This window comes from Sphaeramia orbicularis, chromosome 9 (genome assembly GCF_902148855.1).
Source record: "Sphaeramia orbicularis chromosome 9, fSphaOr1.1, whole genome shotgun sequence".
NCBI classification, from domain to species: domain Eukaryota; kingdom Metazoa; phylum Chordata; class Actinopteri; order Kurtiformes; family Apogonidae; genus Sphaeramia; species Sphaeramia orbicularis.
The window spans coordinates 48215466-48241289 of NC_043965.1; the positions used below are offsets into that span (position 1 = coordinate 48215466).

Here is a 25824-nt window from a genome sequence, read left to right on the forward strand (position 1 = left end):
TCATCACTGAAACTCTTCTTCAGTGTTCCCATGGAGACAGTCCAGTGTTTCTGCAGTGGAGTTGAATGAAGAGTTTCCTGTGAGTGCAGCGTCCCCTTTTGGACTCTCAACACAATTCACTTGGTTGGTAGATCTGCTTTGCTGCACATCTCAAAGCATTGAATTCTGTTGTTCACTCTGTTGTAAACATGTATATAGTCTGTCAAGTTTTTACTACTATTATTATTTTGTAGTTTATATTGTTTGTTTGTTGTTGTTGTTTTGTTTTTTTTTTGCACTATCTTTATTCATGCACACTTTTTCTTGCACTGTTGCTGCCTTGACCATTGAATTTTCCTGTGCGGGGTCAATAAAGTCTAATCTAATCTAATCTAATCTAATCTAATCTAATCTAATATAATATAATACAATATAATATAATATAATATAATATAATATAATATAATATAATATAATATAATATAATATAATATAATATAATCAATCACTATAATCCTATCTAATCCAATCCAATCTAATCTAATCTAATCTAATCCTATATAATCTAATCAATCTAATCTAATTTTATATGATATAATATAATATAATATAATCCTATCTAATCTCATCTAATCTCATCTACTGAAATATAATCCATCAAATCTAACCTAATAAATCTAATCTATATAATCCTATCTAATAAATGTAATCCTATCTAATCTAATTTTATCTAATCTAATCAGTGTAATCAAACCTAATCAATCAGTATAATCCTATCTAATCTAATCCTATGTACTCTAATCAATCTAATATAATATAATATGATATAATATAATCCTATCTAATCTAATCTACTGCAATATAACCCATCCAATCTAACCTAATAAATCTAATCAATATAATCCTATCTAATCTAATCTAATCTCATTTAATCTCATCTGATCTCATCTAACCAATCTAACCTAATAAATCTAATCAATATAATCGTATCTAATCAAATCTAATCCAATCTAATCTAATCTAATCTAATCTAATCTAATCTAATCTAATCTAACCAAACAAATCTAATTTATCTAATCAGTGTAAGCCTATAATCAATCTAATCTCATCTACTCAAATCGAATCCATCCAATCTAACCTAATCAATCTGACCAGTATAATCCTATCTAATCTAATCTAATCTAATCTAATCTAATCTAATCTAATCTAATCTAATCTAATCTAATCTAATCTAATCTAATCTAATCTAATATCTTGCATCCACCCTAATATTGTTTTTGACATATATTTTCATAAAGGGCATGTTTTTAATGTCCCTTTTCACTGTCCTGGACTCACTTGCTCTGTTCTCTTTGTGTATTTTCTTTTAATAATCTATTTACAATTTACAATTTTGTCCAGTGGCAGAGTTTAACACAACTGCCACCACTTCCTTCATTCCAAACAACCACATAAAGTCACATATTTATAGGCTCTGCGTCAAGTAAGACGAAAAAAAAAAAAAAAAAAAACGCTTCAGGTTTTAATCGGATTTAGTGCATTTAGTCCTGATTTAAGCCTGAAAATACACTCAAATCAGGAAATTTAAGTACAAAGCCATTAAATTCACATAAGAAGTCAGAAAAACATAAAGCTGCAGTAAAAGGTGACCGGCAATAGTTGTGTTTATTTATTTACCCTCCAAATGTTATGGATGGTTTAGAACTGAAGATAAAATATGATTCTTAAATATTCTTTTCCCACTAAAACTATGTTACATGTGACTGGACAAACACATTACAGCTAGTGCATAACAAGAAACAAGCAGGATGCACACAGTTTGATGAGCAGCTAATAATTTCAACTATGCAATTTAAGCATTTTTAATGACATTCATAAAGCAAAACCTTGATAAATCAAATGAATTCACTCTTAAGTCACATCTGAAGCATCACTAAAGTCCAGACCCCATATGAAGGGATGTGAAATAGGCCTTGAATGGCATTAGGGCAAAGTCAAGGGCAAAAAAAATTAAATTACAATAATTTAAACCAAATTTATATTTTTGGGTAGATAATTACTTATATTTTCAGGAAAATGTATTTTGAAATGAGAAAAAAATTTATGAAAAAAGAAAGTTTGAGGAGTTTTATGAATGTGAGTGTTTGTAAAGTGACAAAGTTTTCTGCTGTCATTCTGGGTTCATTTTAAAAACTCATCAATAAACTGAATTTATTCCAAATACATTGATATTTGACTATTACATTATTTATGTCATATCCTCCTGAAACCCAGCAATGCATTTTTGTCCTCTGTAGTGGACTAGAGTTTCACAGCTTTACTTTAAAATTAATAATTAAAAAATATCCACTGAAAAGGACATTATATGAACAAATGTTTTAAAAATGTATCTGTAAAAACTGTTGCATCATGGTCTTTCCAATTAAGGTGATTATTTAATGTAAAATGGCCAAAATGTTTACTTACTGGGTCTCAGGAGGATATGCAAGACACACAATGTTTAAAATTAATAAATGCATATATCTATGCAAAATACATTTGAATATAATGTAAATATTATTTGTATGTTGTAAATATTGTAAAAAAAAAAAAAAAAAAAAAGTTTTAAGTATATGATATTGATAATTGAAATAAAAAATGTTTAATTTGATGTTTACGTTTGTTGTCCATCCGTGACGCTGCCATTTGTCAAAACGCTTTCTATTTAGGTATGTAGGTAGGTAATTATTCGATTGTAAAATAGAGGGTTTACGGTATACACTGAACACATTTTAGGATGAAAATGTCAAAGGAACTTCACTTTTGAGAACTTTCTAGTTCTTGCAAAAAATAGACAAATATTTTGTCCATTCGTGATGTCGTAGTTTTTGATATTTTTCATTTAAAAATATTTTAAACTAAATTTTACCCTTTGAGTATGTTTAAGATGGCATTTAGACCTTTCCAATAATGTGTAATATTTGTCTTAAACTTGTCTGGTTCAAACGTTAGGAATCAAAAAGTAGTGGGCTGTCCATCTGTGACCTTTGACCTCGCCCTTTAATAATGGTCTTAAAAAGTCTTCAACTTGTGGAAATCCTGTGGTACGACTAAATGTGTTCAGCCAAGTGAATTTTGCTTATCGTGACTAAAGCAAATAAAAAAAAAAAATCAAGTGGAAGAAACCACATCCCAGTTGCTTATGATAACCTGGACTAAATGTAATTAAGTTTGTTCGAAAATAGTGCTCACATACGCAGCAGATTTACAGATACCATCGATTAAATCATTTTTATTTGATCCAAAACCCACTACTTGAGCTGTCTACATCTTAATGATCTTTGCACTTTACTGTGAGACAGTAGGAAACAAATGAACAGAACAATTAAGTTTACACTGTTAACATAATAAACCAGTAAAATGACCAGTACTGAAATGTCTCCCAAAGTCAAATAATGAATAATGCCTACTTTTTCCGGTTTGGACCTTTTTCTTGTTTGTGTGATTTTCTTTTTCTTGTGTGTTTTGCAATTTGTTGTTGTGGTTTGTCCTTCAGGGCCACCGTAGTATTACATGTAGTTATCATCCAGGTGAACAAGCTGAGTGGATGGTGCATGTTCGCTCAATCAGCCATACCAGTTCACCCAAAATTCAGAACTTTTCCTATTTCACAACATGGATTCACTAAAAATTCTTGAAATCATTAAATCAAATGAACATAACTGACTCATAATAATGAATGGAAAACACATGCAGACTAACATCCATTTATTAATAAATAACATATAAAGGATAAGTTGCAGATGAAATGAACTGATTACACAGATCTGAACCACTTCCTGCACGTCACAAGTTTAAATCTGATCACATATTGTTCCGTTATAAGTGATATGTCAACTTCCAGTCACATTTAACGTCCGGTTTTTCAGACACTGATGCATCCACAATTCAACCCTGTCAACCACAAACATCAAGATTTTGTATTTAGACATTATCCCATTTTAATATGTTTACATTGTCATAATTCATCCAAAAAGTATTTTCACCACAAAATTAACAGGTGTTTTTGTACAAAAACATGAATGTCTAACATTATTTAAATTAAATTGCAATTAAAGAAGGTTAAGATGAAGTGGAACCACTTAAGGTTGGCTATTGTTTTTATTCCTTTGCCTGTTTCCTTTCTTTTTTTCTTTCTTTTTTCCTTTTTCTTTGCAGCGGTTGAAGTATTCGGGTGGCAGCTCTGGACAGCAGTGGCCTGTTGTGTTTTTGCATGCGCACAGGTTCCCTTCTGTTTTCACCTGCAATAAATTAATAAGAGATACGTGTTTGTAATGATCAAAGGTCAAATGAAAATATAGTTCTGTGTTAAACTTATAGAGCACACATTGTCTGATTACAGAGCCTATCCTTACCTTGAGTTTCCCCTGCTACAGTTTGGACTCTTTTAGGTATTTCACAGTGGAGTATTGTGTGTTCATTTATGGTCAAGATTAAAATGATTTTATTCTACCCGCACCCACCCAGAGGGCAGGGGTATATAGATATATACCAGGAAGTCCATCTGTCTGTCTGTCTGAGATTTTTGTCCAATTGATTTCTTGAAAACTATTTACCCAATTCTTTTCAAATTCAACACACATGTTTTGTTTGTTTGTTTGTTTTGTATTTCTATGTTATTTATTTATTTATTTATAGTTGGGTTTTTTTTTGTTTGTTTGTTTGTTTTTTTTACCAGTTTCTTTACCAACTTAAGACTTAAGCAGATGCTTGTCTTGGTTGGACCAAACCACCCAAAAAGTACAGTTAACCTGTTTAGTTTAATCTAGTTCACAATTATCTTTCATTTCAAATTCAAAATTAATCCCTGAGTAGGCAGGGTATCAGTGAGCAGGAGGGGCAGGGGGACCGGGCAGGGGTATTAGTAAGTTCTGCTGACTTTTTCACTTGTTATTAATAAACATTAAGTAGTATTAGATTCCTTTTAATATGGTTTCTCAGGAAAAAATGCATTTTATCACGTCGACAAGCAAATGTTTTGAAGTATCTAACAACAACCACCAGTGTGATAGAGAGCATAAAGACTGGACCCTGTTTCAGTGGAAAAAGGTCATGTGCTCTAATGAGTCCAGATCGACCTGGTTCCAGAGTAATGAACGCTTCAGGGTGAGCAGAGAGGAGGATGAAGTGATTACCCATCATGCCTAGTGCCTACAGTACAAGTCTATAGGGGCAGTTCTATGATCTGGGGTTGATTCAGTTAGTCAGATTGAGGTTCAGTGTTGTAATGTGTCCGTAAAATGATGGAAATAAATGTTGTTACTTTACAGGGGTTGGACAAAATAATGGAAACACCTTCACCTCAAGATGATAATGCTCCAATCCATACAGCTAGAATTGTTAAAGAATGGCATGAGGAACATTCTAATGAAGTTGAGCATCTCGTATGGCCGGCACAGTCCCCAGACCTCAACATTATTGAGCATTTATGGTCAGTTTTAGAGATTCAAGTAAGACGTCGATTTCCACCGCCATCGTCTCTAAAAGAGTTGGAGGGTATTCTAACTGAAGAATGGCTTAAAATTCCTTTGGAAACAATTCACAAGTTGTATGAATCAATACCTCGGAGAATTGAGGCTGTAATTGCCGCAAAAGGTGGACCTACAACATATTAAATTATATTTTGTTGATGTTTTAAGGTGTTTCCATTATTTTGTCCAACCCCTGTACATAAGCTTATTCAAACAATACCACTGTACCTGACTGCCAAAAACACTAAAGGTGGTCTAACAAAATACTAGAGTATGGGGCTTTTTTGTTGACCTGGCTGTGTATATGTGATGCCTGAAGTCTGTAGTATTGACATAACCTAAAAAAGTTTAATATGTAATAGTTGTACTTATATAAAGTTTGTGTTGGGGTCGGTTTCGTGTTGGAGGCCAGTCATTTGTTGATATTAGCTAACTTAATTTTTACAATACTGACTGCTTTGGTAGTTTAGATCTATGACACTGACTTCTACACTGATTTCTATATTGATGATTCGTATTTTTTTTTACATATATATATATATATATATATATATAAGGGATGTCCGATAATATCAGCCCACCGATATTATCAGCCCGATATTGGCATAAAAATGTAATATCGGTGAATATCGTTATCGGTTTTTTTGCCTATCATTAAAACAGATAAAATAATGCCTTGATTTCGCCGGCATTTACCGACGCGTAAATTAAGCATTGTTTGTAGCTGAAAGAAATGTGCAGTTTTCAAAATTGTACAGTGGAGTTGCCACACTGTAAAAGACTCATGGAGGGAGGGAGAGAAAATAAATATGGCATTTTTTCCACAACTTAAGTTGAAGTATGTATTCTTTGCACAGACAGTGTTTACATTTTGAAAGCCTTGTTGCATTTGAGAATGCATCCAATGGGGCGTCACAATAAAATTAGGCATGATGTGCTAACTCCATGACAGGAGATATGTGACGTTACCTAAAATTAGTTTCATATCCCACATATATTGGCAGCGGTATCGGTAGATATCGGAATTGGAATTTAAGCGTTGGACAATATCGGCATATTGGTTTCTGGCAAAAAAGCCAATATCGGACATCCTTAATATACATATATATATATATATATATATATAAATCCTTATGCTAGCACATTAAGTTCTTCAGTGTCTCTCTTCAGTTCTACTATAGTGGCAATATTGTGCACTAAGTTCCACAGCGTTACAGTGCATTGTAACATTAGTTCCATTAGTTCCTGTTAAATGAAGAGGCTCCAACAGAAGCTTCATGTAAGCACACAGGCATGCACAAATCTTAAATATGAAATAATGAAGAAAAAGCACTAATTTTTTGGAAAATAATTATAGATATGCCACACATTTTTAGATGTTTCAATGTGAAAATGTAGCAGATTATCACTTTAAAAGTTTTATATGTAAGAATGCTGCATTCCAGGCAGGTTTTTGAGCCCGTAAGTCACGACTTCAAACCACGATTCACGACTTTGCAACTTTCACACCAAACTGCCTGAGCGCAAGGAACTGTAGTAGTTAGATGTAAACAAACCAGCACGTTATGCTCATTTACAATCATTTCTATCGCCAAAGGTACTTGTTCCTTTCTTATTTGAGGAAAACAGAGGAGTATAAACGGCGCACATGGCAAGAGAAGCTGTTCTACCTTTTATGTTATGTTATTTGTATATTTGGATACATATTTAGTATTAATCTATTCTTGTCCTAATGCTAGAGTAGCTGCTGATTATGCAGAACATTTGCAGATAAATAATGTCAGAACAACACCTTGTTAAAATAAACAACTTGCATAAACACCGCATTCACGGGCTGCGTGACGTCACAGCTCAGAACTGGGAGTACATCGATCTAGTACGAGTTCACGGGTTGGAAGTCACTGGTTTGACTGACATTCCAGTGCATTTTTACCGGTAGAAGGTTGGAAAAACATGGGTTACGGGTTGCCCAGAATGCAGCATAAGCCTCCTGTTGTCATTATCTACTGTAACTCCAATTCAGAATAGAAAAGTCATGTTGAAGAAGTATTTCTCCAGTTTTCTGCATATAAATCAGTGTGCAAGTCAACTGTACTAATCATTTCAGACAGTTGTGACCTTAGAAATGAAGTTAACATCAACAACAAAAAAAAAAAAACACGGCCCGAAACAGACTCCCACTCAAATTTCAGATAAGCACTTAATCCTGCACAGTTCTTAAATATTGAACCTTTAAAACTAGAACACAACAATTTTAGCTTGTCATTAGCACTGTACTGTTACTGACAGAAATAGGGTTCCATTAAAAACCAACTCATACTTCTTAGCCTTATTGTCAGGTCAAAAATTTGGTTTGTAGTGATATTTCCAAGAAACAGTTAATACTAATCAAATGTTTCAATGTTCTGAAGATAATAAAGCTAAAAGATTGAATAAGCACTAAAACTGATCACTATATTTACTTTTGGCAGACACTATATTTTCATCAGAGGTTTCTTATAATACATTTAAAAGCACTACCATTAAGCTCATCATTCTTTATAGCACTTACTGATGTTAAATTGCTATTGTTTAAAGCAGGGGTGTCAAACATGCAGCCCGGGGACCAAATCTGGCCCACCAAAGGGTCCAGTCCGGCCCTTGGGATGAATTTGTGAGATGCAAAAATTACACTAAGATATGAACAATCCTTTTAGTTCAGGCTCGACATTCAGAGCAATTCAATCTCAAATGGGCAGGACCAGTAAAATACTATCATAATAACATAAAAATAATGACAACTCCAGATTTGTCAGTTTGTAAATGTACATATTTTCATGTATTTACGCTAAAGCAAAGTATAATTTCGCAAAAAATGTGAATAACCTGAACAAATATGAACAACCTGAAATGTCTTAAGAGAAATAAGAACAATTTTAACAATATTCTGCCTGTTTTGTGTGTTTGTTGATCCACTGTGATCTGTAAGTTATAATGTACATGTGTAAATGATAAACTGAAGCAGAATATTGTTAAAATTACACTTATTTTTTCATTTTGTTCATGTTATTGACATGGTTTGAAAGGATAGTTTGTAGATGTAAACATTTTCCTGATTTAAATTTACTTTTTTCGCTTTAAAACACAGAGAAAAGTTTGGAGTCGACATTATTTATATATTATTATGTTATATTGTTATATATGTTTTATTATTTTACTGGTTCGGCCCACTTCAGATCAAATTTAGCTGAATGTGGCCCCTGAACTAAAATGAGTTTGACACCCCTGGTTTAAAGATTCAATGTGTAAAACTCAAACATGCCTGTGTGCTTTACTTAAAGGTAATATTGGAGTATGCTTTTTTTTTTTTTTTTTTTTTTTTTTTTTTGGCTAGCAGTAGTTAGTGTTGTACCCTGACAGACAGAAAAGACACTGAAGGGCTTAGGGGTAAGTGTAAGGATTTTCATGAAACAAAATAAAACTTAACATACAAACAGAAATACAATAGAAACAATAAAAAATGGAGTAAGCTAACATTAACAGATGACCTGCCCCCAGTGTAAACGTCACGAAAGCACGCGCTAATATCTGTTTATTTGTTCCTCTTTCTTTAAAATGATGTGATTTTCCTGTGAGGACTAGTCAAAACGAGGTGTGAAGCATAAATTTGAAAGTTTCACGATTCACTGACCGATGTTGTAAATGACTGATCGTATCTAAAATCTGTATTAAATGACCTTTTTATATTACTGTACATTATGGGTTTTCCCTTTCTTTTTTGACACATGATTCAGGAGTAGAAAAGTATTTTAAAACGTGTGATCTCAAATGTAACTGAAAGAAACCTGGAACAGTGACTCATTTAAAAAAATCAAGACATATGTAATGTATCGTACGGGGATTTCTGTTTGTCGCAATCAGTGAGGACACACACGACACGAGAACAACACACAAATGAAGAACTTAGTAACATGTATAAGGAAGGACACACAAAGCTCTTTTAATAGCCATTTGTTTTTGCACAGTGTCAAAACCACCAAGACACACAGAAACGCCAACACACTTTTATATAGAAACAGGAGGGATGAGAAACAAAATGTGTAATGTGATGAGTAATGAGTGAGCTGGACTCCTTTACTTAGAATGTAAACCAATCAGAACCCTTTATGTTAATGTCGCAATAAATGAAAATGCTCCTATTTTTTGCCTACTTTATTTATCTTTAAACAGACCTCTCAGGTAATAGTGAACCCATAAATACTTTGGTAGTACTTTTTGCTTTTATTGCTTTTAAATAATTGTATATAAATACATAAATAAATAGAATAATTTTAAATATAATAATAAATAACAAAAAATTTCATAGAAAAAAGTGAGTGTCCTGTATTAATCCCTTGATTTATTACAGTTTCTGGTGAGCACTGTCTTAAATCCCCGTTATCAGTGTGAGATTACCCTGAAAGGAGACAGAAAACAATGAAAAGACAGTTGATGAGAGGACACTGTGGACATGTTAAGACAAAAGGAGAGCAGAAGTGGACAGTTGGAGGCTCAAATAATATCAACAAGTTACATTTTTCCATGGACTCCACACGCTCCAGTTGGAGTCTACCAGGGAGTCTCGGGAGCGACCCCTCACCCTGCTGATCCTCTTCGGTACCAGGGTGGATGAAGAAAATCCATGCTTAAGTCAAAGGGAGTCAGAGTAAAAAATTAAAATGACATTTAAAAAAAAGTTAATTAAAAAAAAAAAAAAGGAATGCACAGATATTCTGTTTAATTTCAGGAATGGGGGATATTGTGCGTTACCTCGCCATTGTCCTTAGATATATATTCGATCTCATGCTCCAGTGTGAAGAAGCTGTGAGGAGTGGACCAGGTGGCCGGGGGGTCGATGGTCACGTTCAGGGCCTGCGGCATCTCCTCACATTTGACAATCTGCGGACTATCTGGTTGAACTAAAAAAAAAAACAAATGATGAATGGTAAACATATATCCATCAAAGAAATGTTCCAAACCAGGCAAATAAAAATGGCTTATGCTAAAATTCAGTTAAATACAATATTTTGCTTATACAGGGTGACCCAAAAAAACGGGAATTTTTGAAGTGCGTATTGGCAGACATGAGCATGTGGCAGCACTGTGAGACAGTGACCTTGAGCAAGTAAACGCACCCCCATTTTAGTAACCATGGATTTTTTGAAAATGAACAGGGGATCTCAGTCACTGTCGCTGCGAATCGTTACGTGGAGATGTTACAATCCTTCGTTACACCTGAATTGAACAATTTTCCACACGTTCAAGAAACCTGGTTTCAACAGGATGGAGCGACATCACACACTGCACGGCAATCATTGGAGGCTGTGCGAGAATTGTTCGGTAACCGTGTGATCTCAAGATTCGGTATCGTTCCCTGGCCCCCTAGATCACCAGATTTGTCCGTTTGTGATTTTTTCTTGTTTGGCTATCTCAAGAGTAAAGTGTACACGACTTGACCAAGAACTCTGGATGAGTTAAAACAGAGAATTCAGGATGAAATTCACAGTATCCCAGCTGAGATGTTGCAGCGGTCAATGAGGAATCTCAACAGCAGATTTCGAGAATGCATTCGTACAGGAGGACGCCATCTACAGGAAGTAATTTTTTAAAAATGAAAATTCCATCATGGTTTCTTAAATGGCATGTTTTAAGGTTTCAATTACTATGAATAAAATATTTTTCTTACATCACTCTTGGTTTTATTGGATTGTTAAAAAGTTCCCGTTTGTCATATCAGTCCCTGGACTTTTACTTGTTTTGTCTGTCTTGTGTGTTGTTTCCGGTTTTATTTTGTTAGTTTCCCTCATGTGTCTTGTCTGGTGTCTTTACTTCCTCTTTGTGTTCACCTTTGCCCTGATTACTTGCCTCCTCCCTGATTGTCTCCACCTGTGTCCAATTGTCTTCCCGCCCTCTTGTGTATTTAAACCCTGTGTTTTCCCCTGTTCGTTGCCAGTTCGTTTTCCTCCTTTTGGTGTGTTAACCTACCAGCGTTTCTGATCCTGTTTGTTCGCCTACCTGTTGTGACCCGTTTTGCCCTTTGACCACCGTCTCTGCCTGTTCCTCGTCTGCCTGCTCGTCTGTCCTCGACCTGGTTCGTCTAACACACCTGAGTATTCGCCTGACCCCTGTCTGTTCATCCGCCTCGGTGCCCTATCCTGGTTTCGACCCCTGCCTGGACTATCGGTACGTGAGCCTGCCTATCCCCATGTACGTTTGCCTGAGTAATTGTCTGCCCGTGTATGACCTGGTCTGTCCCTTGACTATCCTTTGCTTTCTCCTAGTCGGGTTCCCCTCGTGTGCTCCCGACCTGGGCTGCAAAGCGGTTCACTTGGAATCTGAAGCCGAGACGATTCCCCAGCACAGTTCCGCCGAAGATTTATCCATTACTTTCCTGTGTGAACCAATTACTCTGATTGTATTTAATAAATCCCCTTTAACTGTACACCTGTCTGAGGGTCTTGCATCTGGGTTCAGTTTACGTACCATCAGCCTTAACACCGTTTTTTTGTGTCACCCTGTATTTTATATCCCTGGGGAAAAAAACTACTAATATGAGCACGTTATTATTCAGTGGTGGAAGTACTAATAACATTACAAATACAACAGTATTTAAATATTATCAGTATGTATTATGTATGCAAAGTCAGAAACATGACAGTGCAGTGAAAGGATCCCCATCAGGTTTGAGTTTTACATTTGTTACTGCTGTACTAATGTTTCAATATGTAACATTTATAAATGCTTGTGTGCCTGTGTGAAGTTTGTGTTGGTGTCTGTATTGTGCTTGGAACTGCCCAACGTGATCACCAACATCTATGGCTACGTTCAGACTGCAGGCAAATGTGGCCCAAATCTGATTTTTTTACCCATATGTGACCTGTATCTGATCTGTTAAAGACAGTTTGAACAGCACAAATCCAATTTTATCTAATCCGACCCAGGCCACTTCCATACGTGGTCCTAAATCCGATACATATCTGAAATTTTGCAATACGACTTCAGTTTGAAAGGCCATGTCGCATTTTTCTGACCTTTAGGTCATTAGAATGCTACAAGCGTCACAATTCTGCATCCCAGGAGGAGAAGCAGCGGGAAAAACATATTTACTTCCATAAACACAGTGCGTGCCTGCGTGGTCTTGTATTATATCAGGACCTCTTTTGTGCATGCGGGTCACTTCAGGGTCGCATTCAGTTCATACTCAGAACTGATAGAAGTCGCATTTAATGTGTAATATGAACGAGCACACAAAAAAAATCTGATTTTACCCAAAAATCTGAATTGTGCATTAAGACCTGCTGTGTGAACGTAGCCTAAAGTAACAGCCACAACACTGATTAAAATGTTTTTTATGGCTTTCAGACATTTCACATATTTCAGACCTGTCCGTTTTACTTTTACTGTGGTAAAAAAGTTGAATCAGTAGCCTATCACTAATTCTGCTCTTTTTACTCAAATACATGTATCTGCACTTCTAGAGTAAATAATGTATCATTAGCCTCATAGCACAGTTCTCTAAGTCATACACTATATGGACAAAAGTATGTGGACATGTGGAATTCAGGTGTTTCTTTTCTAACAAAACAATAATGATTAATGTCATACAATAGTTTTATATTGAGATTGATGATTCTAAGTCATATCCTCATGAACAGGACATCTTACAGCCGTAGAAATAATGTGTCCCAATATTTATGTCCATTTAGTTTATAACCATCAATATTTCTTTAACTCATAAAGACCCAGTGCTACTTTTGTGTCAGTTCCCAAATGAATTTATCTCTGTATTTAACCTTTTTTAAATTATTTATCACCATTTATTGTAATATTATCCTCTGTATTTTGCACTTTTTCAATGAAAATCAGGTATTTTCTTATATTTAATTCACTGATCATGTAGATGTTCATAAAAGCTCAGATTAAAGTTGATTATCATAATATCAGAAACAGAGAAAAATTAAGAAAACGTCACTTTTCAAAAAAAATCTCTCATTAACTGAACATAAACCCAGTGTGTCCATCCACTGTCACTGATCCAACTCCACAGGTTTTACTGGTGAATCAATGCTGTAGAAGATGACGGTGTTTCCACGGTAACTATGGAGTCTCTGAACATCCAACTGTATTTTACACCAGTTATTTACATGTATTGATAGGATTAGTGGATCAACAGGTATTAAACAGTTTAGGTCAGTGGATAGTATTGGTCGCTGGTGGCTGTTTGGGTCTTTATGGGTTAAAGTTTAATGGTAGATTTTTCTTCCTCAGTGAGATGTGAAGAAAGTAGATGGTTAGTTGTGGTAGAAAATTATTATTTACAGTCAGAGCATGAAAAATATTTTAGAAATTTAGAGGTAGGACATTTAAAATCATAGTCATGGATTTAAAAAAAAAGTCAGTGTTGAGAGAAATTAAGTGAAAATCATCTCTGAGGCATTTTGGAAACAGAGATAAAAGAATTTAACCTTCCTCTTGTGTTAGGGTCAGTACTGACCCATTTTAGGTTTTAAATGCATAAAAGAACCACAAATTTTTTTTTTATTGCATCAAGGCTTTTTGACTTTGTCCAGAACCTCTATTTCAACAACATAACACAAAAAAAAATTACAAATCACTAAATTATGAAATGCTCTGGTTGAAATTATGACCTTTGTGTTGTTAGGGTCAGTTTGGACTCAGTTATAAAAAAATATGATTATAAAGTAATAATTAGAGCCAAAGGTGAAATCATAAGTGCACTGTCAGCCAACAGACTGACAGCCAGCTCCACTACCAATCACGTGAGCTTTTGGGGATTCTCATTTTGCCTTGTTATCCAGTATACCTGCACAAAAACAAAACAAGCTCAGACGGGTATATCCACACATGTGAGGTCAGTTCAGTATAGAGTTGGTGACTGGCACAGCGCACAGTGAGGGGTATACTGACAAAAAAAGGCCCAAAAATATTAAAACCAATATTTTCATGGCTAAGGAAGCCTAAGGTACGCAAGAGATGAGAAACCAATTGGATGATAGATAATTATTTTTAGTGTATTTTACAGCTGATTTAAGACATGGGTCAAAACTGGCCCATTAACATAACAGATGGTAACCGAAAGCTAACACAAGAGGAAGGTTAAACTAAACTAATTAATGCAACGTTTAATTAATGCAAATTTTATTCCAGGCTGCCTCATATCTTGATGACATTCTGTGTGAGTAACTCAACTTACTGATTCCTCTGAGATAAAATCTCTTGGTTGTCCTGAGGATGAAGAAGTCAGCGATGGCCTCTGCGGTGACGACGAGCATGGTGCTTTCCTCAGCGTAGGGGGAGAGGGAGTGGGACAGCTCAAAGTGGAATGTACCGTCTGGTGTGGGAGTACTGTCACCAACCCACTGGCAGGATGTAGCATCTTCACAGCTGGACCAACAATAGACATGGTGTCAAGCAGGGGTGTCAAACTCATTTTAGTTCAGGGGCCACATTCAGCCAAATTTGATCTGCAGTGGACCGGAACCAGTAAAATAATAACATAATAATATATAAATAATGTCAACTCCAAAGTTTTCGCTATGGTTTAGAGCAAAAAAGTAAAATTACATTATGAAAATGTTTACATCTACAAACTATCCTTTAAAACAATGCCAATAACATGAACAAACTGAAAAAATAAGTGTAATTTTAACAATATTCTGCTTCAGTTTATCATTTACACATGTTCATTATAATTTATAGATCACAGTGGATCTACAAATACACAAAAAATTTGGTAACACACAGAATATTGTTCAAATTGCATTTCTCTTAAGACATGTCAGGTTGTAATTTGTTCAGGTTATTCTCATTTTTTGAAATTAAACATTGTTTTGGTGTAAATACATGAAAGTGTTTACATTTACAAGGTGAAAAATTTGGAGTTGTGAGTATTTATTGGATATTATCGTAGTATTTTACTGATATGACCCACTTGAAATTGAATTAGTCTGCGTGTGGCCCCTGAACTAAAATGATTATTAATATCTTAGTGTGGGTAATTTTAACATTTCACAAATTCATCCCAAGGGCCAGACTGGACCCTTTGGTGGGCCCGATTTGGCCCCCGGGCCACATGTTTGACACCCCTGATATAAAGTATGCATGGTCAGTCAAAGAGGTCCGACCGTCATCAGACAGGTTAGTTTGAACTACTGATGATGTGCACATAATAGTCCTGGTAACAGCAGAACAGGATTACTGAAAAAGAAAAACTAACCTGTCTGATGACGGCGCTGCTCTTAAACAGTAGATTAAAGGATTTGGTGGAAATGAAAACAGCACCAATATTACACAAAACAAGAAATAAATGACTTCCAGGAAACATACAGAAATGATTCACAGATGGGTGGTTATGACTACAGAGAGGAACTAAATACGAAACAACATTTCACTACAACAAGTCTTAAAAAGATGTGTATTTCATGTTGTGGAGAGGTTTAGTGGAATAGAACTATATATCAGACAGTGTGAAAACATCACAAAATTTAAGAAATATTTATATTTTATGTCTATATCTACATCTATATTTGTATCTATATCTACAGCTATATTTATATCTATATCTATAGTTATATCTAGATCTACGTTTATATTTATATATATCTATATTTATATTTATATTTATATCTATATCTATATATACACCTATATTTATATATATATTTAAATTTATGTCTATATCTATATCTACATCTATATTTATATTTATATCTATATTTATATTTATATCTACATCTATATATACACCTATATTTATATATATATATATATTTATATTTATATCTATATCTATATCTACATCTATATTTATATCTATATCTACACTGAACAAAAATATAAATGCACCACTTTTGTTTTTGCTCCCATTTTTCATGAGCTGAACTCAAAGATCTAAAACTTTTTCTGTGTACACACAAGGTTTATTTCTCTCAAATATTGTTCACAAATCTGTCTAAATTTGTGTTAGTGAACACTTCTTCTTTGCTGAGATAATCCATCCACCTCACAGGTGTGGCATATCAAGATGCTGATTAGACTGCATGATTTTTGCACAGGTTTAGGCAGGCCACAATAAAAGGCCACTCCAAAATGTGCAGTTTTATCACACAGCACAATACCACAGATGTCACAAGTTTTGAGGGAATATGCAATTGGCATGCTGACTTCAGGAATCTCCACCAGAGCTTTTGCCTGTGAACTGAATGTTCATTTCTCTATCATAAACCATCTCCAAAGCTGTTCCAGAGAGTTCATGAAGAAGACTGTGCGAGGAAAATGGTGGTCTCACCAAATACTGACTGGTTTTCTGACCCCCCTGGACCACCCAATACAGTAAAAGTGCACATTTTAGAGTGGCCTTTTATTGTGGCCAGCCTAAGTCACACCTGTGCAATAATCCTGCTGTCTAATCAGCATCTTGATCTGCCACACCTGTGAGGTGGATGGATTATCTCAGCAAAGGACAAAGGAGAAGTGCTCACTAACACAGATTTAGACAAATTTATGAACAATATTTGAGAGAAATAGGCCTTTTGTGTACATAGAAAAAGTTTTAGATCTTTCAGTTCAGCTCATGAAAAATGGGAGCAAAAACAAAAGTGGTGCGTTTATATTTTTGTTCAGTGTATATCTTCATCTATATTTGTATCTATATCTATATTTAGATTTATATCTATATCTATATTTTATATCTATACTGGCACTTTGCACTTTAAACTCGCTGGAGTCTTTTAAAACTGAAGTAACTGAAGACTTTTCTTAGACAGGCTTTTAGTTAAATGTGGCTTTTATGACCATTTGCTTCTATGTTTTTATGCCTGTGTATGTACCTGTGTGTGTTTTTTGCCTATGTATTTTAGCTCTGATTTTATTGTAAAGCACTTTGTGAATTCTTTCTGTGATAAGTGCTTTATAAATAAACTTTACTATTGTTATAATTATTATTATTGTATTGTTATTATTATTATTATTATTATTATTATTTTTTTTTTTTTTTTTAGGTTCTCTATGAACCTAGGACTCCTCTGTGCTGTAATATATGTGTTTTTTCTTTACCTGTCATGCTCCAGTCGAAGTCGGACTGCTGTATACCCATCGAGGGTCCAAGTGCAGGTGAAGTTACAGTCATAAGACTTGGCCCGACATTTGACTGGATCTGTAAAGACAAAACTGATGAATGTATGTGCTAGACTACAGGATTCAATATGATGAAGTCAGTTACATACACTAAAAAAAGGAATTTCAACAAAGTAAAAACAAAACAAAACAAAAACCTTGTTTCTGGGAAATGAGTAATAAACAGACAAACAAACAAACCACTAAAAATAATACTGAGCTAGATTTAGCCAGCTGAACATCCAGATTAGGAACAAGATGGTTTTCCTGAAACTCAAGTGTGAGACAACTTCTAAATCTTCTCAGTTTAAGGATATTAAGTCTATAAGCATACCTTGCTAAATGGTAGTATTTAATATAATCGGTTATAAAATAAATTGTAATGGTCATGACAGTCTTTCAGTGGTTCGACTTTTATTCTAGTTTTATGTTTTGTAGTCAAGCAAAATTCCACTGACTGAAGATATTAACAATCAATAGTTGCTTTTCCATTGGACATTTGCGCAAAACTTTACCGATATTTACTAAATGTTGAAAAACCAGAAGTGCATAATGTCGGTTTTTCCATTAAATCACAAATGCGATGATTTATTTATTTATTATCGCGACATGAAACGAGAAGTCATTCCATAAACATGGTGACGAACGTAAGTATGGTGTTGATTTACAGATATATTCATTATTATTATTATATATTAGCCCTCTATCTTGTACTAAATTAAAAAACGACTGGGTTTCCTGGTGTGTCCACACATACAACATGTTTCTTCTTCTTCTTCGCTTGTTATAACGTCCGTCAACATCTGTTTTTTTAATTCACCTGACTCTAGTTGTGAAAAAAGGTCTTTCCATTGCAGTTTTGCGTGATATACCATTTGTGCTATGCCTGAAAAACCACCTCTTGCCAGCGCAAAAACTTTTAATCGAAAAATTTGACTTTTGGCAAATTGTCGTTTTTCCAGGATCCCAGAAAATGTGACGCCCCAATAGGACAACACCGTGTTTTTCTCATGAGCAATACACACATATCTCTGTGTGTTTTACTATCGACATGTGTAAATATGCATTCTAGGAAAATGTGCACAAATGTTTATGAAAATGATGGATGTAATTATGTCAGCAGGTTTACGGGACATGATCTGACGCAACATGAGAATATATCTGAATGATCTGACTTGGACTGAAACAGGACAATACCCAAACTACCTCAACCCTCTTATGATGGGATAACATTGTGACTCATTGACCCATTTCTTTATCGTTGTATTTTAAGTTTTGATACTGCCTTGTCTGTGCTTGTTGACATCTCTTGTTTCGTATGTCTTTACTTTCACTGGCCTACAAGGAAAATGCTTCCAGAATAAAAGTAATAAAATTTTACCACATGAGAGTCACTGATAAAGAAAAATCAAGTCAAAAATGCTGGTTGGCTGAACTTTCCAAGATACAGCCTTGGGTCAAAATGTGAAACTCAAGAATTAACGAGAGAATGGGTTTGACTCAAAAGGAATATTTGTCTCAGAGCTACAAGATCTACTTCAAAACACTGTCTGCACATTAGAATACATTCACTTTACAGGTTCTATTTAGTGGAAGATTTAAAAAACTATTATATAAATGTACATAAACCAATATATATGTGTAATAACACTTAATCATATACCTTGAAAACATCAGCAAACTGACACTTTTGTCATTTATTTTCCAATTAATCTCATTAAAATACGTAACATTTAGCACATTTGATGTCTGAAGCAAATCATTTCTAAAAAATTGTAGACCAGTGTTATTTATTTCACTGTCTGTTTGTTTAAAAAATGTAAAATCTGTTAAAAATAAAGTATTAAAAAAAAAAAAATTATCGTTTTTCCATTAGGTCAGTTTTTATGCTCAAGTTATATTTGCGCAAGTTGAGGATCAATGGAAAAGCAACTAATGATCCTTTTAGTTCAGGTTGAGCTCAGGTGGATTGGATCAGTAAAATACTATCATAATAACCAATAAATAATGAGAACTCGAGTGAAAAAAGTACTTTTACATGAAAATGCTTATATTTACAAACTGTCCTTTCACCTACACACACATACACACATAAAAGTGATTAACCTGAACAAATATGAACAACATGAAATGTCTTAAGAGCAGTAAGTGTAATACAACCAATATTCTGCCTGTTACTAAATATTTTGTCTATTTGTAGATCCACTGTGATCTGCTAGTTGTAATATACCTGTGTAAATGTGACAAACTGAGGCAGAATATTGTTAAAATTGCACTTTTTTTTTTTTTTTAAACATTTCTGGTTGTTCATGTTATTCACATTTTTATGGAAAATTTGTCGCATTTTCATGATGTAATTTTACCTGTTTGACTGTTCTTCTCAGCCTCCATCAGCAGATACGTAGATGATATGTTCCTTCCTCCGCTCCAGCAGCTGTACTCTCCTAACAGGGGGTCGTCAAACTCGGTCACCGTCAGGGTGGTCCCGTCCCGCTCCAGGTAGTCCTCAAAGCTGTCCTCGATATCTTTGCCGTTCAGCTTCCATGTGACGTCTGTGTCACTGAGGTCACCACAGGTCAGTTTCACCGGCTCCTGTTGATCTCTGCTGATGACCACAACTGCAGACACACACACACACACACACACACACACACAAAGAAATAGAACGAAATACAGTCACTCAAGTAGTGTCACTAAGTAAAATTTTTTCAGATACTATTCATGATGTAAATAGAATAGAATAGAAGAGAAGAGAAGAGAAGAGAAGAGAAGAGAAGAGAAGAGAAGAGAAGAGAAGAGAAGAGAAGAGAAGAGAAGAGAAGAGAAGAGAAGAGAAGAGAAGAGAAGAGAAGAGAAGAACAGAATGGAACTAAAAAAGAAGAGAAGAGAAGAGAAGAGAAGAGAAGAGAAGAGAAGAGAAGAGAAGAGAAGAGAAGAGAAGAGAAGAGAAGAGAAGAGAAGAGAAGAGAAGAGAAGAGAAGAGAAGAGAAGAGAAGAGAAGAACAGAATGGAACTAAAAAAGAAGAGAAGAGAAGAAGAAGAGAAGAGAAGAGAAGAGAAGAGAAGAGAAGAGAAGAGAAGAGAAGAGAAGAGAAAAGAGAAGAGAAGAGAAGAGAAGAGAAGAGAAGAGAAGAGAAGAGAAGAGAAGAGAAGAGAAGAGAAGAGAAGAGAAGAGAAGAACAGAATGGAACTAAAAAAGAAGAGAAGAAGAGAGGAGAACAGAATGGAATAGAATAGAATAGAATAGAATAGAATAGAATAGAATAGAATAGAATAGAATAGAAAAAAGAAAAGAAGAGAAGAACAGAAAAGAGAAGAGAAGAGAAAAAACAATAGAATAGAATAGAAGAGAAGAGAAGAGAAGAGAAGAGAAGAGAAGAGAAGAGAAGAGAAGAGAAGAGAAGAGAAGAGAAGAGAAGAGAAGAGAAGAGAAGAGAAGAGAAGAACAGAACAGAAAAGAATAAAATAGAACAGAAAAAAGAGAAAAGAAAAGAATAGACTAGAAACGAAACGAACAGAATAGAACAGAAAAGAAGACAAGAGAAGAGAGAAAAGAAAAGATAAGAAAACACAATAGAATAGAATAGAATAGAATAGAATAGAATAGAATAGAATAGAATAGAATAGAATAGAATAGAATAGAATAGAAAATATTCATACTTCACTCACTATTCATTACAAAAAACATTTAGGAGTATTATGATGAAAGTTAGATGAACATGACTCCTTTTCATTACCAGCTGTAACATTATGCATGAAACACATAAATACACAAATAATTCTAAACCATAATATGTCGTATTTGAAAATGGGCAACTCTGCACTTTTACTTTTGATTCTTTAATTCTATTTTGATCCTAAGACTTGTGCGTTCTAACTTTAGGATCAGGGTTTAGATGCAGTAATTTTACTTGTAATGGAGTAATTTTACACTGCGGTATTCCTATTCTATACTGGTGCTCCGCTACAAAAACAGTAATATATCTTCTATAAATATAACAAATTAAATGAAGTCATTCTACACAGTGAGAGTTTGAATTATATTCTGCTGATAAATCATAGGCATTTTTAAGTAATATTTTGAATTCAGGGTATTTCAGCACTGTAGTATGTCTTCTTTTACTCAAGTACAGTTTTAATATACTTGTACGAAGTATTAGTATATGGTGTTTACATTTTGTGTAACTTCATACTTTATTCCAATAACTTTACACCTCCACTACATCTCAGATGCATAATGTACTTGTTTTAGTCCAATTATTATTATTATTATTATTATTATTATTATTATTATTATTATTATTGCTTTATAGTGACAAGTCCTGAATAACATAAATACTGTAATGAAACTCAGCATAATGACAACTTTTTTCTGGATGATACTCACAAGGATATTTTGTGGAACATTTTTCTGTTCAGAGTATTTCTACACTTTGGTATTTTGACTTTTACCTCAGTAAAAAAACAGGCACCTGTAATTGTTTTATGAAAATAACAGACAGCTAAATAAATTAACCCTGAGCAGCTCTAACTCTTCCACCTAAAACAGCTGAATAAACTCTCCCAGCTGGTTTCAACATTTACAGGCCCACTTTTTACCTCATAAATGTCATCGGTAAAAATCCTGAGTTAGTGGATACAAATTACAAGTCCAGACAAGAATATAGACACAAGTAATGGATGAAGATCAACTCAAAATATGCAGGAAATGAAGAATGAAGAAAACATACAGTTTTGCGGGAAGTAGTTGAGTTCATGTGCTGCTGCGAAGGTGATGAAAATCCCCACAGTCCACAGTGCCAGTGTCTTCTGAAAGATTGAGAAAAAGAGAGAAAATAGGTTACTTTAATTCATAAAGACCAAAACAGCCACCGGTAACCTAAAGCATCTACTGATCTAGAATGTTTAATAACTTCTGAACCACTAAAGCTATCAAAACGTTAAAAAAACTGCTGTAAAATACAGTTCATCATCTTTTCATGGTCATCAGATATGACCCACTTGGACGTTCAGAGGCTCCGTAGTTACCATGGAAACACCGTCATCTTCTACAGCATTGATTCACCAGTAAAACCCATGGAGTTGGATCAATGACAGTGGATGGACACACTGGGTTTATGTTCAGTTAATGAGAGATTGGACTGAAAAAGAGGCTTTTCTTCAGTTTTTGATATAATAACCCTCAACTTAAACCGGAGCTTTTATGAGCATCTACATCAGGGTTGTCAAACTCATTTTCTTCCAGGGGCCAATTTAATCTGAAGTGGGTCGGACCAGTAAAATAATAGTATGAAAATAATAGCAAATTGTTTTAGTGCAAAAAAAAAAAAAGACATTCAGTTATGCCAATATTTATGTTTACAAACTATCCAAACAAAAAGGATGTGAATAACCTGAAAAAAAATAAATAAATTTGTTAAGAAATATAAGTACAATTTTATCAATATTCTGCCTCTACTTAAGATTTATACATATGTATTACAGATCAGATCTACAAAGACACAAAACATTTCTTAACAGGCAGAATTATTGTTAAAATTGCACTTAATTTTCTTTAGACATTTCAGATTATTCATATTTTTTTGTTAAAGGATTGTTTGTTATTGTAAACATTTTCATAATTTAATGTTTTTTGCACTAAACCAAAGACAAAAAATTGGTGTTGCCATTATTTATAGGTTATTATTATATTATTTTTGAGTTCCATGCCCTAACTTGCACTTTGCAAATTCATCCTGCGGGCCGGATTGGAACCTTTGGCGGGCTGGTTTTGGCCCCCGGGCTGCATGTTTGACACCTGTGATCCACATGATCAGTGAATGAAATATAGAAAAATGCCGGATTTTCACTGAAAGAATTCAAAAAATCGAGGATAATATATAATACTTAGTGATAAATCACTTAAGAAAATAAAGTCATTTGGGAACTGCCAACAAAAGTAGCACTGTGTCTTTTCACTGTCAGACGTGTCTTTGTGGACGTTCAGGGGCTTCATATTGAATGTTGAAACATCATAATCTTTTACAACATTTATCAGTAATTCACCAGTAAAACCCATACCATTTGACAAATGACAGTGGTTGTAGACATTTTTTTTTATGGTCAGTTAATGATATAGTTTGCTGAAAAAGTCCTTTCATATAATAACCTTGAATTTACTCTGAGAGTTTATGAAAATCAATATGATCAGTATTTAATTATAGAAAAACACCTGCTTCTCTCTGCAAAATACAAAATCTAGAAGATAATATAATAAATGGTGATAAACCACTAAGGAAAAATCAAATGTAGAGAAAAAAATATTTGAAAGTCACTACAAATGTAGTTCTTCACCTGATCAGTGACAGTGGATGGACACACTGGGTTAATGTTCAGTTACTGATATTTTCACTGAAAAAGTCACTTTTTTTTTCCAGTTTTCTCTGTTTCTGATATAATAACCCTCAACTTTAAGCTAAATTTTCATTAATATCTACATGTTCAGTAAATTAAATATAGGAAAATACTGATTTTCACTGAAAAAACACAAAATACAGAGGATAATATTAGACCAAATGGTGATCAGTCACTTAAGTAAAGTTAGATATGGAGAAAAATTATTTTGGAACTGCCACAAAAGTAGCACTGGGTCTTTATAGGTTAAAAGCTGAGGTCAGTGTCATCTGTTTTACTAAATACAAACAAACATTTCAACTTTAACCCAGTAACAACATGAAAGCAGAACATACTTGACTACTTGCACAGCACTCAGTGAAAACCACAACTGCAAAAGCTGATGGTAATCGTAGCCAGTGTGTTGTAGTTAATGAAGCATCTGTAGTTAACACTCACCATGTTTGAAGCTACAGGAGGTCAAGAGCAGCTGTTCAGTCTTCAGTGATTCTGATGGTTCTGTTAACTGCCCAGTGAGCCCCGTGGTGTTATTTATATCAGGGTTCGCAACATACATCATCATCGCCACTATCATCATCATCATCATCATCACTGACATAATATCTGCCTGTTCATAACACCTTAGAGGTGAGAAAGAAACTCACTAGTGATCTGATAAGTGCCCACTGACAGCCAGTCAGTTTCCTCTTTCATATTTTTGCATGTCAAATTTCACCAGCAGATACAACATGACTTTCAAATGTGAGACTGAGAGGTGGAGATAAGAAGTGTGGGTGTTGAGTGGGGTGGGGGTTTGCCCTCAGACATTAATCTGAAATACTGCAGTGTCATGCACACTATCACATCTACTACACACTATTCAATAAACAAAGACACAGAGACACATCCATGCATTTGGATTTGTGGGAACATTTCATTTCGAGTAAATTATTTTAAACTAACCTTAAATCCCTACTTTCCTTAGTTGCAACAGTTATTATGATAGTTACAGATAAATACCACATTTGAGGAAACAGAAAACACAAACAACAAGAAAAGCACTCGGAGAACGCAGACCTCCGCCAAGACAGATCTGCCCCCCCCCGATCACCACCAAAATGTAATCATTTCTTCCTTGTGCCAGTATTAACATTCCTGAAAATTTCATGAAAATCTGTCCAGAACTTTTTTGAGTTATCCTGCTAACAAACAAACAAACAAACACACAAACAAACACAAAAACACACAAAGCAAAGCAATCACAATACCTGCTGGCGGAGGTAATAACTGAACATGCATATATATAAAAATTCACTTATATATTCAGCATTGTAATGTTTTTCTTCTGATGAAAAACTAGTAAAATGTAACCATTTATTCCTAGAAAACACTTTTTCCTTTCCTGAACAACAAGAAAACTCGTCCATCTGGGTTAGATAAGAGGACTTTCCCTTGACCATTAGTCACATAAAGGGGTAACCCATTTTTCTAGTAAAAGGTCACCCATAAAACACCTAGACATTTAGTCATTCCCATAAAAAGGAAAAAAGAAAACAAACAGCAGCAGCATATTTTTGTGTGTTGGAGTGTACCCAGTTGCATCACTCATGTAAACCACTTCATGTTATTGTCAGGTTCAAGCAGTATATTTAGTAGTTCCTGTGTAAACAAGACTTTGCATTTTTGCTTGAGTGTCAGTGAGAACAAAGATTCTTTTTCCTTTTTTGGTTGAAGCAGTGGAAGTATCTTACAATCAGTAGAATCATAGTCCAATAAGTAGAATTGAGTGTAATCTGAATATATTGTGTAA

At 34.4% G+C, this 25824-nt stretch overlaps 1 protein-coding gene across 2 annotated transcripts; it reads right to left on the reverse strand.

The window, feature by feature from the left end:
• Nucleotides 1-3811: 3811 nt before the first annotated feature.
• On the reverse strand, nt 3812-24602 carry il12b2 (interleukin 12B 2). Of its 2 annotated transcripts, none has more exons than XM_030142575.1 (8): nt 24474-24602; nt 22373-22451; nt 20006-20260; nt 17583-17682; nt 14722-14912; nt 10278-10426; nt 10042-10152; nt 3812-4259 (listed from the first exon to the last, which is right to left on the reverse strand). In XM_030142575.1, the coding sequence occupies exons 1-8, from the start codon at nt 24474-24476 to the stop codon at nt 4101-4103; spliced, it is 1047 nt and encodes a 348-aa protein (XP_029998435.1). In that variant the 5' UTR covers nt 24477-24602; the 3' UTR covers nt 3812-4100. The 2 variants fall into 2 exon arrangements, with proteins under 2 accessions (XP_029998435.1, XP_029998436.1); XM_030142576.1 differs by having other exon boundaries at nt 22373-22448; nt 24474-24516.
• Nucleotides 24603-25824: the final 1222 nt, after the last annotated feature.